The 18,236-nt window shown below is 58.8% G+C and overlaps 1 protein-coding gene across 2 annotated transcripts; it reads right to left on the reverse strand.

Moving 5' to 3' along the window:
* Nucleotides 1-2,473: 2,473 nt before the first annotated feature.
* Nucleotides 2,474-17,964, reverse strand: COPE (COPI coat complex subunit epsilon). Of its 2 annotated transcripts, none has more exons than XM_019797489.2 (10): nucleotides 17,796-17,964; nucleotides 12,700-12,762; nucleotides 11,356-11,456; nucleotides 8,694-8,846; nucleotides 7,410-7,463; nucleotides 6,865-6,946; nucleotides 5,785-5,901; nucleotides 3,937-4,005; nucleotides 2,810-2,884; nucleotides 2,474-2,672 (listed from the first exon to the last, which is right to left on the reverse strand). In XM_019797489.2, the coding sequence occupies exons 1-10, from the start codon at nucleotides 17,919-17,921 to the stop codon at nucleotides 2,625-2,627; spliced, it is 888 nt and encodes a 295-aa protein (XP_019653048.1). In that variant the 5' UTR covers nucleotides 17,922-17,964; the 3' UTR covers nucleotides 2,474-2,624. The 2 variants fall into 2 exon arrangements, with proteins under 2 accessions (XP_019653048.1, XP_002912783.1); XM_002912737.4 differs by having other exon boundaries at nucleotides 5,785-5,940; nucleotides 17,796-17,963.
* Between the last annotated feature and the right edge of the window lie 272 nt (nucleotides 17,965-18,236).

The following is an 18,236-nucleotide window of genomic DNA, read 5'->3' on the forward strand; positions in this document are numbered from 1 at the left end:
GGACCTGGCAGGCCTCCCCTCCCATGCAGCAGGTTAACACGGGCCTGCGGGAGAACCCACCTGCTGGGACTCAGAGGCTGGATCAAGACTGCTGGCTCCATTGGGACCACCCCTGTTGATACTCTATTGTCCAGTGACCAGGCCCTGTGTCTGAAGCCACCAAAGGCCGTGACCAAGGACACTGGTCACCTGTTGGTGATATCACCTTCCCTGACACTGACAGCCTCCCAGGACTCCCACATTCCTTGTTCCTCCTTCCCTCCCACCAAGGAGGTCATCCCACAGGCTTTAAGATGCAGAGTGAAAATGGGTGTGGGCCCTGCAGGAGGCCTGATGGGACCTTCAGGTGCACCGGGGAAACAGGAGGACTGAGGAGGCACACGTCCCCCCTCCTTCCCCTCAACCTTCACCCCGTCCAGCAACACATTCAGTTGGCTCTACCTCCAAATGGTCACGAATTCAGCCACTTCTCTGCATCCGCACGGCCTCCTGTGGTCCTGGGCCCCCCAGTGCCTCTTGCTTGGTACCCTGGCTTCCTCCTTACCCTGGACAGAGGCCAGGAGCCTGCTTGCAGTCCTTCCTCTGCTCACAGCCCCCATGGCTCCCATCATGCAGAGTAAAAGGCCAACTCCTCACTGTGACTCATGACCTACCGTCATGCTCTCCACTCCACCTTGCTCCCCATACGCCACACTGGCCACCTCACTGTTCCTCTAGTACCCCTGGCACAGTGCTGCCTCAGGGCCTTGCACTGGCTGTTCCCTCTGCCTAGAATGCTGTTCCCTCAGGTATTAGCAGGGACCCTCCCTCACTTCCTTCAGACTTTCCCTACAAATGTCACCTGTTCAGTGCACCCCTGACTTTCCCATCAGTCGTCTTGTCAGTTGTCATCATCTGCTCACCTACTCATTATTCTTGAACGCACACTTTGTGGGGCCCAGGGTCCATCTGGCCCATCAGACCAGGAAGTGACAGGCCCAGCATGTTCGCGTATGAGGCCTGCCTGGCCTGGTTAAGTATTAAGGCTCAGCCAGAGGCCAGAGACCTAACACTGCAGCTTGCCTAGCAGGCAGAGGGGGACTCGGGGAGCCTCAGCTAGCTAGCCATGCCCCCAGAGGTCTGGCTGGGCCTGTGGTGCAGCCCTGGACATTCCGACTCCCCCACCTCCGCCCTCCCACCCAGCACTATCTGTCACTATCTGGTCACCATGGCAGCCATCAGTAATGTGAGAGGCGCCCCCGCCCACCAGCCCAGCCCCAGCTGCCTTGAGTTTCATCTTGGCAGGGCCAGCTGGGAGGCCACCAAGGGGTGGGTGTAGGGCAGAAATGGCAGGTGGCTCCTTGTCCTGGCAGCTGGGACCTGACAACGGGCTGCTAAGGCCCCAAGGCTGGCGCCCCTTCCCTCTTCCACCTGAGGGCAGGCCTCCTTTCCCCCGGGGACCTCATCCCCGGGGGCCCCCACCCCCACCACATGCCTCTGTCATCTCTCTCTCCTGCTGAGCTCCTCAGCAGGCAGGGAAGGGATAGGGATGGGACCTCCCCCTGGGAATCCTGATCTCTCCCGTCCCATCCCAGCGACCAAGCACCAGGTTTCGGGCAGCCACCTCCGAGGCAGATGAGGCCAGACTCTGGCAACACAGGTCTTCCCTCCTTCCTGGGAGAGGCCCAGACACTGACCTAGGGACAAAGGGCACAAAGCCCCGTCCAGCTCATGGAGCCCAGCGCAGCCTCGGAGGCTTTGCAGGGGCTGTTCATGCTGCCTTGAATGAATGCTGGTCCCCCCCCCCCCCCCCGGAACCTGGCCTGGCAGATCCTTCTAGTTGTTTGGGTGGTGACCTCCTCTGAGGCCCAGCCAACAACTCTCCCCTGCTCGCCTACCACCCTCTCTCTGGACGGATGCCAGCTGGTGCCCTGGCTTTCTCTTATGGAAGCTGCTTGCCATGGGTTTCTCTCCAGGTAGAGCTCAGTGCCTCAGCCACTGTGGCCAGCCCGCGCCCACATCCCCAACAGCAGCAGGCCTCAGTCTTGGCTAAGGACTGCCCACAGGGCAGCAGCCCCAAGCAGGGGATGGTCGGGCGGGGCAGGGCTGGGGTGCATTTGCTCCCTGCACACACCCTCCCCATGTGACTGAACTGAGGCCTGAATGCATCCTACCTCCCTCACACTTTCAGTCCACCCTGGGATACTGCTTTCCAGTCCTGATGCCCCTGGTGATGGCTGTCACTACTCTGTACCTCAGTTTCCTGGATGCCAAGGGGGCTTGGGAGACGCGGCTGTGCCACCTGGAGCTCAGCATCATGGGGTCGCTGCCTGAGGGGTGGGGAGTCTGTGTTGCTGCTGCTCACAGGCCCTGGTCTCCAGGGCTCCCCTCCCAGCAAAGCCCTGGGGGACGGTGCCCAGCACCCTCCCTTCTAAGCCTTGGTTCCCACACATCCCTCCCAAAGTGGCCAGAGCAGACATGGATCAGGCAGGGCTTCCCATGGCGGAGACGTTTATTGACAAGAGGGGCGCTGGGCTGGGCTTCCAGCATCCGCCTCTGGCCAGAACAAGCGAGAGGGCCGAGGAGGGGCGCCCAGCAGGAGGCCTCGCTGATCCAAGGCCCGGGAACCACGGCTGGGGCCGGCCTCATGCGCTGGGAGCGTACTGCAGCACCAGCCGGTCAAAGTCGTTCTCCTTCAACGTGGAGGGCAGACGGCGGGGGAAGAAAGAGAGAGAGAGAGAGGGCATGAGTCAGGACCCCAGTCATCGGCCTTCCCCAGTCCCACCCGGGGGGTCTGGGGACATGGGACAGACCGTCTGCTCGGGCTCACCTTGGCCTGGTATTCCTTGATGAAGGGGTGGGACCGGTGTGCATCCTTCAGCTGGGACAGGTAGCGGTTTGTCACCTGCAGGGGAGAGGAGGCCAGATGAGCTGAACAGGGGCCCCTGGGGCACCTCTCATGTACAGGGCAAGGGGAGGGGTGGGGGGGTAAGGGCTGCCGAGCTGACCCCAAGCAAGGGCCCCTGTCTCCCATCACCTCCATTCCTACCCTGAAATCTGGCTGATGAGAGGACCCTCAGGGTCGGGTTGGAAGACGGGGGCAGCTGGCTCAGAGCCTACGCTCGCTCAGCACACAGCAGAAGCATGCTCCGCACGGTTCAGGGAGCGGGTCAGAGGGACCCAGGCCCTGGGAGAGGGCAGAGGGCCAGGAGGAGTGCAGGGCAGGTCAGGGGGAACAGGGTTGGGAGGGGAGGTGGGTTTGTTCTGGGCACACTGTACAGAGAAACCTGAGATCTTGCTATTAGAACGTGGACCCCAGACAGCGCCCCTCCTGCCAACCTCACCCCACCTCCCCAGGCCCGCCCTGACTACATGGGCTAGGGGCAGCTGTCTCCCCAACACTAGGGGTCCAGTGCTATTTCTGGGGTGAGTGGGAGAGTCGTCCTGTCTGCTATTCTATGCTATTCTACGCTAGCCCCAAGGCTGCCCCGGGGGGGCTCGTACAAGGGATGGGTGACGGACTGCCAGGGACCCTGGGGGTGGGTCCCTGGCCAACTGGGCCAGCCAGCCACCTGAACAGCGGTGCCGCAGAGTTCTCCCTCCCTTTCCACCCTCAAACAACGTGAGCTCACAGGGGCTGCTCCCCTGGGCCCCTCTTCTCCGTTCTTTTGCCCACCGCCCACTGGACGTGGCACAGCTGGGGGTCCCGGCTCAGCCGGCCCTGGCTTGGCCGCGCTCGGAGACATGGCCCGCTAGTTCACAGGGCCCATGGGAGCAGCTGGCCTACAGCCTTGGCACCCGCGACACCGACTTCCCAGGGCCCCTCATGATGGCAACTGCACCCCTCCAAAGGAGTGGGCTTCTCCCCGAGACCCTGAGCTTCGTCCGGAGCCAGGGCTGCACCACAGGCTGGCACCAAGGAGGCTAGAAAAACCTCCCCGCACCAGGGGGTCCTACCTCGGGGGGCTTGCCCAGGTGCTGTGACAGGACGATGAGGTTGATCAGTGTCTCCGGGTGGCCACTGTCCTGGAAACACAGGAGACACCAGGCGAGCTGGGTCAGCTCCCCCAGACCCCCAACTCAGACTGCTCACCCCCATCTCTGGTGGGAAAATGGCTCCCACCCACCCAGGGTGAAGACACGACCCATGTGAGGTCACACCCTCAGAGGTGGGGCAGGGAGTGGGGCTGGGGGACCCGAAGTGCGCCCCCTGGCCACTCTGCGAGGCGGTGACCTCAGGGCCCTCCTTTCTGCCTGGGCGGCAGCGTGGTGACAAAAGGGGGCCCGCAGTCCCAACCCACCTTCCCCCCCTCCCCGCCTCTCCACAACAGTGGCTTCCCCTCTGAGCCTGCTGTCTCATCTGCAGGCCAGGATGAGACAGGGCCCCCTTGCTGGTCGCGGTTCTTTATCACACCAGTCGCAAAGGAAAAGAGCCCAGCCCAAGGCGGCCTGCCCGCCCATCACAGGCAAGCTGTCCCTCTCCCTGCAAAAATGAGGTCTGAGACCACGGGGCAGACCCCGCCCGCCCCTCCTGCTCTCCAGGGGCCTTAGCAAGAAGCTGCCGGGAAATTACCAGAACATTCAAGTGCGTGACCTCATCCCACCCACCCACACAGGGCTCTGAGGCACAAGGAACCCTGGGGCCTGGCCTAGGACCACCTTGGCCAAGAAGGCCAGACCGCTGCAGGGAGCCCTGACTGGGCACTTGGAGAGACACAGCAACCTGGACGCAAGGCATTGCAGGTTCAAGGGGCTGCACGGACCCCAGCCTCCTGCACAGACCCGGCTCCACTCTACAGCTGCCCTTCTTTGGGGAGACTCAACTCCTCCCCTTAGTCTCCTCAGAGACTGTCATGCGGGACAGTGGCACGTGCTCACAGAAGCAAAACGAGGGGAACGCCAAAGGAATGGGAAGGACAGTGGAAAGCATGGGGTGGCCCACAGGCACTGGGCCGAGTGAGGCCATGACATGCCTCGGGCATTGGGGGGATCAGGGCCACGGGGCAGCAAGCCAGCCCAGGTGGGGTCTCAGAGAATGAGGACAGATGGATGTCATTTAACTGGGGACCCCACCACCCTCTCCTTCTGGGGCAGAGACACCCCAGCACGCCAGGCATTCCTGCATCCAGCAGTCCGGTGAAGGTCCATGCGTGCAGCCCGAGGAGCACCTGACCGATGGCCCCTGGCCTGTCCCTGATCGGCAAACAACCTCCTGTCGGTAACCTGACCCCTCGCCCAGATACAGGGGAGAAAGCTTCCTACTGGTGTCTGTTTCTCGCTACATCAGGAAATGTTTTCCAAAAACAGAAAAAACTTTGATGTTTCCTCTGATTATAAAAATAACACACAAGACTTCACGTGTTGGGGGAAGACAGCAGGGGCTGCCCTGCCAGGGCCTCACTTGTGGTCCCTCTTCTAGAGCTGGACAGGCCCAGGCAACGCCTCCCATCAGCACCCCGCTCTCCCCTTGGTAATGAATGGCGGGCATCTCTTCCAAGCACTGGCTCGGGTGAGGTGTCACATCAAGAGGCCCCCAGACCGGGCAGCCAAGGTGACAGTGAGACCTTTGGCGTAGCTCGGGCCACCTGAAGCCCAGGCCGAAGGGATCCTCCCATTTCCAAGAGAAGCCACAATCAACGTTTCTACTTGCAATCCGGGTCTTCACTGATGTGGTATTAAAATAAATTCCCACGTGGTCACAGGCCAGGCCCGTGGGTCTCCCTCTGCCCAGTCTGCCTCTGCAGCAAGCCCCACGGCCCCTGCCACCCCCACCGGGAGCTGCGGTGCGGGCCGGGCCTGCCGCACCTTGTCCAGCGCCTCCTGCAGCACGCCTTCGGCGGCCTCCCATCGGCCCTGGGCCATGTGGCAGGCCGCCTGCCCGTTGAGCAGCAGCAGCGTGGATGAGCACTTGTCAGCCATCTCCTGAAAGATGTAGTAGGCGTCTTGCAGCTTCTCGCCACCCTGTGGGGACAGTTCCCACACCACTGGTTTGCCGCCCTGCTTCCCAGCCCTACCACCGCCCGCTCCCTCACAGAGCAGAGGAACGCCAGCACGCCGCCACTTTGCTGACGTGATGCCGGCCTGGCGAGCGCGGCAGGCAGTCCCTGCACCCCTCTCTGTCACTGGCAGTCCTGACCCCGACCGCCATTTCTGAATGAAAGGTTCTGTCTGCCCGCTGAAGACGCAGTATCACCCTTACAGGGGAGCCTGAGACCAAGACGTGCTTGTGAAAAAATGCAGAGCTGGTGAAGAGAGGGCAGGGTTCACCCCACAAAACTGGACAGATACCGGAAACCAGCTTGGGTGAGGCCTCAGCCCCCAAGGCCAGTGCAGGCGCACGCGGACAGGAAACACATTTTAAGCAGCCCATACAAAAAAACACGGCTTAGAGAGAGGAAGCCCAGTGCCAAAAGCCAGAAAAAGGGCTGCTGCCAAGAGGGCCAGCGGGGGGGGGGGGGGGGGGGGGGGGGGGGGGGGGGGGGGGGNGGGGCTGGGCGCAGGGAAAGGTGCGAGGGGGACACTGGGCAGTGGCCAGTGCCAGGAGCCCACGGAGCAAGCGGAGCAGGAGCCATGCTCGGGGCAGCCCCGGGAGGATGCATGGCCAGGTTGGCCCACGCACTCCATCAGGTCTGCGTGCAGAGCCCCCCCAGCTCATTCACTCTGGCTCTGGCCAAGCTGCTCAGCTGTGAGGACCCGGGAATAGGGATGGGGGTTCCCCTGGGGGATGGGCCCTGGCCCCAAAGGAAGCAGCAGGTCCAGTGTGTCCAGAGAAGCCTGCACCGGCACTCTCCCCACGGGAGCGGCCGGCGCCGCATGCAGGGGGCACCTCCCCCTTCCCAGCTCTCCGATGCGCCCTCGTTGCCCCAGCACGGCCCAGGGGCTCACCACGGCCAGATTGACCCACGCGGTGGCCAGCTGCGTGAGGGTGGCATCCTCGTCCTGGTCCTGCATTTTCTTCAGCTCCTTCCTGGGGACAGAGGAGAAGGGTAGGAGGGAGCCCCCCCCGCATTCCTGCTCATGGGGCACACACCGGGGCTGGCTCGCGGCCCCCGCCCGGCTGCCCCCACTGCACACTTGCGAAGCCCACCCCAACTCTGCAGGCCCCACCGTCCACATCACAGAAGGAAACTGAGGCAAGGACAGCACCATCCCTTGTCCCAGGCAAGCACCCCGCAGGGAAGAGCAGGTATACCACAGGGTGTCACCCCAACAGGCTAGAATGAAGTGACTAGGGAAGCGACCATATCACTAATGCTCTGGGCCTCAGAGAGGGCCCGGGGAGGGTCCCCATGCTGGGTGCCCCCTAGCGGGCAGAGGCCTGGCTTCTGGGGAGCATGGTGTCCTGATATGGCCTGGCCGCTGCTCAGACAGCCTTGAGGCCCAGGCCCCAGCCTGGGAGGCACAGGTAGGGACACATGGGAGAGACGTACCGGGCAAGGTCCAGGCGGTCCAGCTTCAGCAAGATCTGCACGGTCATGGCCATGCTGCAGGATAGAGCGGCAGTCAGCCGGCACCCTCGTCATTCGGCTGCCTATCGGGGCTCCCTCCGCGCGGGCACCACCTCCAGGAACATTCCTAGGAGTGCTTGGGCGGCCAGCGCTGCCTCGCCGAGGGCGATGCTGAGCCGCACTGGACTCAGACCCAGGCACTGTGCACCGGGCCAAGTCTCCCACTGCTTCCTGGAGCCCTGGCTCCCCCATTTCACCACTGAGCACACTTGGGGCTGGAGTTTTCATGGGGTCCCAAGTTGTCCCACTCTGACTACCCTGAGGCTGGGCACCCGGCCCGTGCCCCACTCCTGGTGCCAGGGGACACCGCCCCGTGGCAGGAGTCCAGGGAGCAAGCTGAGCAGCCTAGCTCAGGGTCAGCCCCCAGAGAAGGCTGGGGGTCCAGTCCCAGAGGTGCTGTGTGGGGCAGGTGCTCACCCCCTCCAGTTCCCGCACCCCTGGCTTCCTTCTCCGCCTGACAGCTGTGACCACCGATGACGTATGCAGTCACTCGTCCCCACATTTTCCCGCCCAGATCAACCCGTGTAGGAGTCTGAGAAATAGTAACAGAGTCTGCTGCCTTGTAAGCTGCTGCCAGACCTACTTCTAAGCTGCCACAGATCCCTTTCTGGATGGAAGGGGAATATAAACAGATACAAAAATGAACCTGTGACCAGCGAACCAAGGGACAGCAGGCACCAGGGAGTTCACAGGGGAGGGCTGTCGCACCCTCTGGGCCGGAGCCCTGGACACAGCGCCCCAGATGCAGGGCTGGCCCAGAGTCACCTCCTGCGGTGGGGGGTGGAGCCCATGGCTCTGGAGTGCCCTGAATGGGGGCCAGCCTCAGGGGAGGGCCTAGGGGAATGCGGGGAGGACATGGAAAGGCCAGGGCCCAGGGCCCAGGAACACAAGGCTCCGTGGTGGGGCTGGGGGTACAGAAACCACAGGCAGAAACAAAGGTGCTTTCTCCTCTGCCATCGGGAACAGAGGGTTTCCAGCCCTGGGAGCCGTGTCCTTGGGAACAGCAGCCTAGCTGTGCAGAAAGGAGTGCCTCCTGGACCAAGAATGGGAGCTGCAGTCTGAATGGGAAGCCTGGGCCCCACCGGTCTCTCCCAGCAGCCCCCCACTGTTCCCATGACAACAGCCAATGAGGCCTTGAGCAGCCTGGAGACCAGAGGGGCCGCTCAGGCCTCCAGGCCTTCCTCCTGGAACAGGGAGGACACTCACCACTCCAGGCTGTCCCCCTGGTGCAGGGCACGCAGGGCCGCATCTGGGTTCTGGTCGTGGAAGTAGATAGAGGCGGCCATCAGCAGGAAGGTGGTGTTGGTCACATCCACACTTCTGCTCATCTCCCGGTCCAGCTCGGCCACAATTGAGTCCCTGCAAGACAAGGCTGCTGAGGGCCTGTGGCCAGGGGTGGGAAGCAGCCTCGGCCCTGTGGGAGCAGACAGGTCCAGAGAGGGTGGGTCAGGCCCCCAGGGGAACACAGCAGCTGCAGGCAGAATGGGCCCAGCTTGGGGCACCAGATGTGGCTCAGATGGCTGGGTGTCTACCTTCGGCTCAGGTCATGATCCCCAGGTCCTGGGATCGAGCCCTATGTCGGGCTCCCAGCTCAGCAGGGAGTCAGCTTCTCCCCCTGCCTCTCTCCCTGCTTGTGCTCTCTCTCTCTCCCCCTCAAATGAATAAATGAAAACTTAACAAAAAAAAAAAAATAAAGAACAAACGGGCCCAGCTGTCTCCGTCGAGTCCCACTGGGTGCCAGCTTCGCCGCCTTCCCACCGGCACTTCTCACCCACACGCAGAGAAACTGAGGCTGGCTGGTTTCAGGCTTGTGAGGAGATGTGCTGCAGGGGGGGCCACGTCCACAGAGCAGCACAGGTCACTGCCTAGGCCTACAGATTTCCTGGCCTCAGAGCTAGGGGGCTGTAGTGTCCACACCATCCCGGATGTGGAGGGACAGGCTGACTTGACAGGGGTGCCTCTCTGGAGACAGGAAGCCACACAGATGAATCTCACACGAGTGACATCGCTGTCTTCCCAAGGAGGCCGGCTGCTCCTGGCAGGTGGGCCACATGCTGGGCTGGGGGTCAGGCTGGAGTCAGGGCTCTGCCAAGGATCAGCCGGCTCTCCCACAGGCCACAGGACACCCGAACCACGATCTGCCCAACTAGAAAACAGAGCCAGTACCCCTCATTTCAAAAGGCTGCTGAGCAGCTGACAGGAGAAGGGAAGAAGGGCCAGGCCCTGAATCGCTGCCAGACAAAAGCTGCTGTTCAGGGTCCACGGGATCTCTGGGGGGGGGGGGGCTGCTGGTCAGGATCTCCGTCTAAGGCCTTGGAGGATGGGGACACACCTGTCACTGTCCTCATGCCCACCAAGATGCCTGACGGACAAATGACTTCAAAGCTGAGACTACTTCCTGCTCTGCACACCCAGATCGCTTACAGAGGGTGACAGAGTTGGCGTGGAGCCCTCATGGTCACCACACGATGTTCCCTGCCTGGTTTGTGGCGCCAAGAGTACACATAGCGCCTGCTGTTGCTAATGTGACGGGAGCGTCACACGCTGTGACTGTAACACGTCATCGTTCACCTACAGGTCCTGGGACTTTCTCCACAGCCTGCTTGCTGGGCTGCCTAAGGAGTTTGTGCTGCCGAGCCGGACGCACACTGAACCCCTCCGCCTTCCTGAGCCCCTGCCCCAGGCCGCACAGCAGCCCCTGCTCCGAGACAGCCCAGGGTCCCCTCCTCCTATGAAAGGAGAATAGGGCTTGTCACCCCGGCTCACGAAGTGTGGAGAGGCAGAAAGGATGGCCTCAGGAGCCTGCCTGTCTTGGTGTCCTGGGGCTGCTGTCACAAAGCATCACAAACTGGGAAGATGCAGCAGGAACAGACTCTCTCATGGAGAAGTTCTAGAAGGCAGAAGCCCGATATCCAAGTGTGGGCAGGGAAGGTTGCTTCTGAGGCCTTTGAGGGTGAATCCATCCCTAGCCCCTCTCCTGGCTTCAGCACGCTGCCCAGTCCTTGTCACCCCTTGGCTTCTGTGTCACCCCAATTCTGCCTCCATCTTCACGCAGGCTTCCCCTCTGTACCTTCTCTGTCTTCTTCTCATTTGTCTCTTATGAGGACGCAAGATTCAGGGCCCACCTTATATCCAGGACAATCTCAAGATCCTTAACCAATCAGATTTGGAAAGACCTCATTTCCAATGACGTGGCACTCATGAGTTCTGAGGATCAGAACCTGGGAGCCCCCATTTAGCTGTCACTGCTGACAAGTAAATCCCCCCAGAGCCTCAAGCTTCAAGGGCGAAGGAGCCCAATCAGGAGACGGGGCACAGGATGCGGCCCCCCTTAAGGGCAGTGCTGGGGGTCACAGCAGGTGGTCTCACTCACACCCAGGAGCCAAAGACACCACTGGTGGCCCCCAAGAGTAGCACGGTATCAACAAGGTCATGATCAAGTCCTGGTCTAAGAAGTTCCGCTGGGCAGAGACTGGGGAAGGCCTCTCTGTGTGAGGTTCCAGGTCACGACAAAGGATGCTCCAGGGTGGTGGGAGGTCTCGGGGCTGGGCAGGGGGGCAGGGGAAGAGCCACAGAGCAGAGCGTCTCCACGTCATGGGCTAGGCTGTTCCCTATCCCAGGCACCCTGTGGGGAGCAGATATGAACGTAAAAGTTCCTAATCCCGGGGAGCCTCACAACTGGCCCTTCCTGGGGTGGGGGAAACAGAGGTGCAGGGGCAGAGCCCAAAGCACCTGAGCCAAGTATCCTGGCCGGCAACAGAGTGAATGGCTCATACAAATGGCCAGCAGGGGAGGAACGTGCTTTCACTAAGGCCCCAGGAGATGAGAAGGTGGGGGGAGATGCCCACCCCTGCCCTCCCATCCTCACCTCTGGCTGTCGTTGGCCAGGTACTCAGCGAACATGTGCACGGCCTGGAGCTCGGGGGCCGAGGAGGGCTTGATCTCATCCAGGACCACACCGTATTTCCTCTGCAATCGAGACAAGCACACCGTCAGCTTGTCCTGCTCTCCCGTGGGGCTCAGCCCTCAGCCCCCAGGAACACACGAGAGCTTTCTTAGGGCTCTAGCAGCACCCTGGCAGAGCCCAAACACCTGGAACCAACGGCCGCCACGAGAGCCCACCACCAGCACCCACCACCCCCAGGGACCCCTCAGCCTGCCAGCGGCCAGCTCTGCTACAGCACCTGCTGGGAGCCAGCACAGCGACACCCACCACTCCAGCTGGAGACCCCAGCTGCTCACTGTCCAGCCCCCGGGGCTGGGGTGACAGGGCGAGTGCCCTGCCGCTCTGGGGGAAATGCAACGTCCGGGCGTCAGGACATGCACCCCCTCCCTGCTACACTCAGAACCGATGGTGGTGGTCACTGCTGGGAGGGGAACTGGAGTCAGGGGCCCATTTTCACCGCATCCCTTTCTAGGTGGTTTTGATGTTTTTGCTGCCACCTACAGGTGGTCCTTCTTTTTAAACACATGTCTACATCACAAGGAGATTCCGACTACGTACATCAGGGCAGCCCCTCTGCTGGGGGCCACACATACTCTTCACCATCAAGGGCAGGGGCGGGGCGGGCTTGATCAATGGGAAGGTGGGCTCCAGAACACTCCACAGAGGGCAAGACGTCAACAGAACCAGGAAGCCACCCAGGGCCTGATATGAGGTGGGGGCAGCCACAGAGCCACGTGCCCAGGACAGACCAGTGTCCAAGGCAGAGACTGGGGGGAGAAGGCAGGTGGGAGGCCGGCTGCTGGTGGGCCTTGGCGGGGAAGACCGGGGCAGGGCACAACTCGGTCTTGTCTGCACCACCTGGACTGCATGCACGCCCAGAGCAAGAAGAAACGCTGCCTGTGGGCGGGGGGCAGGTGCACAGGAGTCTCTCTGCTATCTGCTTGGTTATTCGGAAAACCTGAAGCTGTTCTACACAAATCAAAACCTACTCATTACGTCAAATCAAATCGATTACATAAAATCAATCAAAACCTACTGATTACGTAAAAAAAAGAAAGAAGAGGGAGAAATCCCTGCACTGGTCCTTGGGCCTGGTGAGTCCACAACCTCGGGAACAGGGCCACCTACTTGTGGAGGCCACACTGGCTGCTCGAAGTCCTGGACTCTGCCCTCCTTTGTCTGCGTCCCCACCCTCGTCCCCGCCCAGCACTCTGTTCCTTTACTCTCCTGTCCCAGGGGCCTTGGAGGTCACAGGCCCACACTCACCTGTGCAAGGTACGCTCTGTACAGGAAGACATCCCTTTCCACGTCTCTCTCCGGGCTTGAGGGCTGCAGAGAGAGACCGATCAGAATGCTCGGACCACGTGTCAGACAGGTCCTCAGGGGAGGCCAGGAGCAAGCAGCTTCCTACATCCCAGCCCTGATCTTGTCGCAGACCATCACCACCCCAGGAAGGGGGCTGATCCATCCAGGTGAGGAAAGTGGGGCACCCACTCCAGCTGCACAACAAGGGTGGAGCCCATGCCTTTAACCACTGGACAGGCAGCCACTCATCCTGACGGGGGCCCCAGGGTGCAGTGGGTCAAAACAGAAGCTGCTCAATGGCAGGGGTGGTCCAAGGTGTTGGGGGAAAATGCTCCAGTGTGCCTGGGTTTATAAAAGTAGAGAAAACAGGGGTGGCCTGGGTGGCTCAGTTGGTTAAGCGTCTGCCTTCGGCTCAGGTCATGATCTCAGGATCCTGGGATCGAGCCCCACGTCAAGCTCCCTGCTCAGCAGGGAGTCTGCTTCTCCGTCTGCCCCTCCCCTGGCTCGTGCTCTCGCTCTCTCTCTCACACTCTCAAATAAATAAATAAAATCTTACCAAAAAAAAGAAAAGTAGAGAAAACAGGCCTGGGAGGATTCCCATCCAGAGGTGGATGGGTGATTCTGCAGAACAGACGGGCCCCTGGAGACATGCAAAAGGGACTGTACTTTTTGTAACAAATACTTGCATGCGTCCTGTTCCTGCCCTGGTTTTGTTCCAAAACATGCTCAAAACACGGAAAACAAAAGAGACAAAGGTTTGCCTCACTCAGAGGAGCTCTCTGGGAGAGCTCGGCGGGGCTGCCCGGGCACGAGCCCTGGTGAGGGGACTTCACACACTGCTCGCTCTGGGACTATGGGGAAGCCCCCTGAGCCCCTGACCCCGGGCAGGCCACGAGGCTACAGGGGCACCAGCCACAGCCAGGAAAGGAAGAAGGCGCGTAGGGATCGGGCGGAAGCTGTGCGGGGAGTGCTAGGCGGATGCCCAGATCTGAGAAAACAGCAATGGCGTCTTTCTGGGCAAATCCTTCTCCACCTTTTGCGGCTTGGGGATAGCTCGCCAGAATCACGCGAGAACCAAGCCCAGAGGCCCACGCCCACCAATGCCGGCGGACCGGAGTGGCCCCTGACTGCCCCCTGCCAGTCCTGAGGAGAGCGAGTCCCATGGGGGGTTGCATCGTGATGGCGTGGGGGCCACCGTCAGGATGGCCACGCCAGACCTTCAGCTCCTTGAGGCTTTCTTCGCTGCTTTGTCCCCAACACGAGGCAGTACCTACCATCTTGAGGACACTTAAGGAATGTCTGACGAACGAGGCAATGGCACGGGGGTGACACAGCACTACATCCAATCAAGGGCAACGACTGACACCCCGGGTGCTCCACGTGGGGCCACCTCAGCTCGGGTCTGTCAGAGATTGCTGGGGCCACTGTAACGAACCACCATAAACGGGGTGGCTGGAAATAACAGAAAATTCTTCTGTCCTGGAGGCTAGCAGCTCAAAGTCAAGGTGTCAGCAGGACCACGCCCCCACCAAAGGCTCTATAGAGAGTCCTTCTTGGCCTTTTCCAGCTTCTGGGGGCTCCAAGCATTCCTTGGCTTGTGGCCCCATCTCCCCGATCTCTGCCTCCGTCTTCTCCATCTGCCTCAAACCCCTCTTTGCCTTTCTCTTAGAAGAGCGCCACTCATTGGCTTTAGGGCTTATCCAAACTCCTGGCTGACTGCATCCAGAAATCCTTCATCGAATTATATCTATAATGATCCTTTTGCCAAATAAGTCACGTTCACAGGTTCCGGGTGAACATATCTTTTAGGGGACACTGTTCAACCCAGTATAGGCTGCCCAAGAGGGTTTAGGTGGCCCATGGACCAGAATTAAATCACGTCAAATGGCTCAGTGGGGACAGTATGCCCATTCTGGATGCATCAGGGAGAATGGCATGGTTTTGGGCCAGGGCATGTGTCCCACATCACCAAAGAGAGAGCAGCTCCCTGGCTCAGAGGCTGGGCTGCAGTATGCCTCCACCCGCAGCGACCACCAGTCCAGTGTCCGTGACTGCCTCCAGTTCCTCTCGAATTATAGCACAGCGCTCTGGTTCTCCCTTTTAGCAGTGACGGAAAGACTAAACGTAATGACAGGAGAAGACTCCAAGAACATATTGCCATGAAGTAAGCAGAACAGACACACAACAGAAGCCAGACAGCAGAGTGTGAGTGTGACACTGAACCTCACAGTGACCCTGGTGAGACAGGTGTCATTGTCTCCATCGGACAAGAGGGGAGACAGGCGCGCAGAGGTGCAGTGACTCGGCCCTGGCGGCACAGAGCATGTAACAGAACCAGAGTCAGCACAGGTCTGTCTCGATCTTCTCACCGTCTACGTGACCCAGGAAGGAGGCATGCAATGTGTTGGCGAGCCGAATAAGGGACGCCCCCCCTGCGAAGTCCATGCCAGTCCCTGGAACCTGGGACCAGCTTCCGTTCTGTCACCAAAGGTACCTTGAAGATGTGATGAAGGTTATGGATCCTAAAATGGGGAGAGTGTGCCAGGTGATGGGGGAGGCCTAATCACAGAAGCCCTTCGTAGCAAGAACTTTAATTGCAGAGAATAGTCAGAAACAATACAGCAGCAGGAAAAATCCAAGCCAGCCCAAGTGTGAGAAAGATTCGACCCGACACCCTGTGGTTGGTTCTGACATGGAGAGACCCCATGCACAACTGAGGACCGGAAAGAAGCCTCTAGGAGCTAAGGCTGGCCCCTGGCTCAGAGCTCTGGAAGCATATTCTTCCCTAGAATCTCCAGAAGAGACACAGCCTGGCCAACCCCTTGACTTTAGCCTGATGCAAGCCATGGAGGACTTCCGATCTATAGAAGCTGAGAGATAATGAACTTGTGTGGCTGCAAGCTGTCATTTGTCACAGCAGCATCAGAAAACGAATACAATCGCGCAAGAGTCATTTCAAGTGTGACAGCTTCCTGAAGTTCTTTTTTAGGCTTTATCCCCTTGATGCTCTGGGAAACCAAGCACTGTCAAAGGCCAGAAGCATGAACAAGCAAGGCCTTCGCTACTTCAGAGTCCAAAGTCCTCCCAAGCCTCTGGCTGCCTTGGTAAGAAGTCAGCCGGTCCTTTGCTTGCTGCTCCAGTGACCTCCCACACCTTCAGAATAAAATCCGAACCCCTACTGTGGCTCCCGAGGCCCTGTCTGGGGCCCTGCCCACTTCATTCTCCATCCTCCCCCTGCATGCACTCACCTCACTCCCGCTTACACCAGCCTTTAATGCTCTGACTACCCGGAGCTCATCTCTGCCTCAGGACCTTTGCAGCAATTTATGGAGTTAGATGCTTCTCAAGGTTCAGTCTCACATTCAAATGATGGTCAGAGAAGCCAGGGCTTACCGGACCACTCCCAGAGGAAGCGGCCTCCCCCTGCCCCCATTTTCCAACTCAGGAGAGTTTCTGTTGTTTTTTTATCTTTAAGAGAGGTGTAGGTGTTGGGTTCTTTTTTAAGTGTATTTACTTATTTTTACTCATCTCTACACCCAATGTGGGGCTCGAACTCATGACCCCAAGATCAAAAGTTGTATGCTCTTCCGACTGAGCCAGCAAGGCGGCCCTCCAACTCAGTACATTTTATCTCACCTTGCCCCCTTAAGCGCTCAAGTTATTACATATTCACTCGCTTCTTTACTCTTAATCTCTCTAGGACACTAGGCTATGTGAAAACTAAAAAAAAAAAAAAAAAAAAAAAAAAAAAAAAACCACCACCACCACCACAACAACAAAACAAAATCTCGTTGAAAATAGAGTCGGGAGGCCAGAAGGGGGAGCTCTCAAGCCCTGACACTCCAGGTCAATGGCAGACCCCAACAGAAGAGAGGTACCATTCATTCCCCACAGGAGGAAGCCTACACTTTACCACACCCACAGGAGGATGAAAGGTTTTCTCCTTGCCTGGCAATTGCCTAGCCAAGGAGACTGTCACAACGCAGGCAATAAGAACCCACTAGACTTTGAGCTCCCAGTTTACTCCAATGGATCTTTCGTTTATAACAGCCCCTCTCAATTCCCCCTTTCCCCTGTGAAAGAGCCACCATCTCTGTTCTCTGGACTTACCCATGGTTTTCCCATAGGTTACATGTCCCAAACTGCAATTATCCGTTAATCCCCAACAAACCCATTTTGCTGGTAAAATAACTGACAATTTTCTTTTTAAGGTTAACAACGAGGGCGCGCAAGACTCTGTCAATTTCACTGCTCTTAAAGAATCGCCAATAGCTCACTCTCAAAGTGTCAGTAGTGTTCATGTCCCTCCCTAAAAGTTCCTGCTAAAGGACCTGCCGCCTCCTCTTGTCATCCACGGGCTGGCCCCTGCCTACCAGGGCTATTTTCTAGCTTTCAAATGGCCAACCTCATTCCCATCACTGTCCATCACATCACCCCCTGACTTCTTGTTCATTTACTCATTTACGGTCTCCCTGAGGAGCTTAAGGTTTCCAAGAGACCTCAGAGTTTTATCTATTTTATCATCGCTTTGAACCCAGCACGAATACACTGCCTGGCCCATAGAGAAGCTCAATGAAGAATGAATGAACGGATGGATGAATGGATGGATGAATGAAATGAATGGGCAAGTCTGGGGAGAAATAACCCGGCTAGTGAGGAGGGTAATGTCCAGGAAGCCATTTCTCTCTTGAGCAGCGGTGTTCACATCCTAAAGTGAGAATAAACAACAGTCCCTACTTCCCAGGTATGGAGGGTATGGTGACACACGTGGGCTCTCCACAAATGAAAATCACTATTACTATTACTATAGTTGCATAAACATCTTCTTTACTCAAATAACCTTCCACGGCGCAGAACGAGCTTTAAGTGAGAACTATAAAAAACTGTCACGTCTTTGAGTTTCGTCATAGGCAAAGGTAACTCCTCACAGCGCTCTGAAGAGATACACTGGGGGGAAAACGTCGCGAGAAAGAGGATTTTAAAAATCAGATCGCGACCAGTGACCACCAGGAAGCGGCTTTCGCCACTACTATCCCCTCGCCCCCGAGCGGCCGCACCTTCACTCTCTGCGCCTCGTTAATGCACTGCTGGTAGCTGCCAATGTAGAAGGCATTCTTCACGTCGAACAGCTCGTCCACTTCCCCGGAGCCGCCGGAGGCCGGGCCGGGAGCCGGAGGCGCCATACCTCTGTGGTCCCAATCGCTCCTCTTCCGGAGGGACACGTCGGCCGGAAGCAGGGCCTCACCGCAAGGCACGCTGGGAATTGTAGTTTATTCGTTCCTGCCTGGCAATGAACCATACGGGAGTTAAAAGGCGGGAGTCGCAAGAGCGACTCGCAGGGCTTTCGGGAATTGTAGTTTGATTTTATCTCGCGAGCCAATGGAAATCGGGGAAACATAGTAAGCATGTGGTTGAAGCTGGGACTGGCAGAGTGAGCTAGAGGTGGGTGGGATCACGAAGTTGGCGATCCAGTAAACGAGAGGGTTTCCGTGACGTCA

Source organism: Ailuropoda melanoleuca, chromosome 4, assembly GCF_002007445.2.
Source record: "Ailuropoda melanoleuca isolate Jingjing chromosome 4, ASM200744v2, whole genome shotgun sequence".
NCBI lineage: Eukaryota > Metazoa > Chordata > Mammalia > Carnivora > Ursidae > Ailuropoda > Ailuropoda melanoleuca.

Excerpts from the sequence above, each read along its gene's own strand:
- COPE (XM_002912737.4), bottom strand. The coding sequence starts at position 17,921 with ATGGCGCCTCCGGCTCCCGGCCCGGCCTCCGGCGGCTCCGGGGAAGTG. Across the intron at positions 5,941-6,864 it reads CGTGGGTCAATCTGGCCGTG|GGTGGCGAGAAGCTGCAAGA; the intron begins GTGAGCCCCTGG and ends CTGTCCCCACAG. Across the intron at positions 4,006-5,784 it reads TGCAGGAGGCGCTGGACAAG|GACAGTGGCCACCCGGAGAC; the intron begins GTGCGGCAGGCC and ends CTGTGTTTCCAG.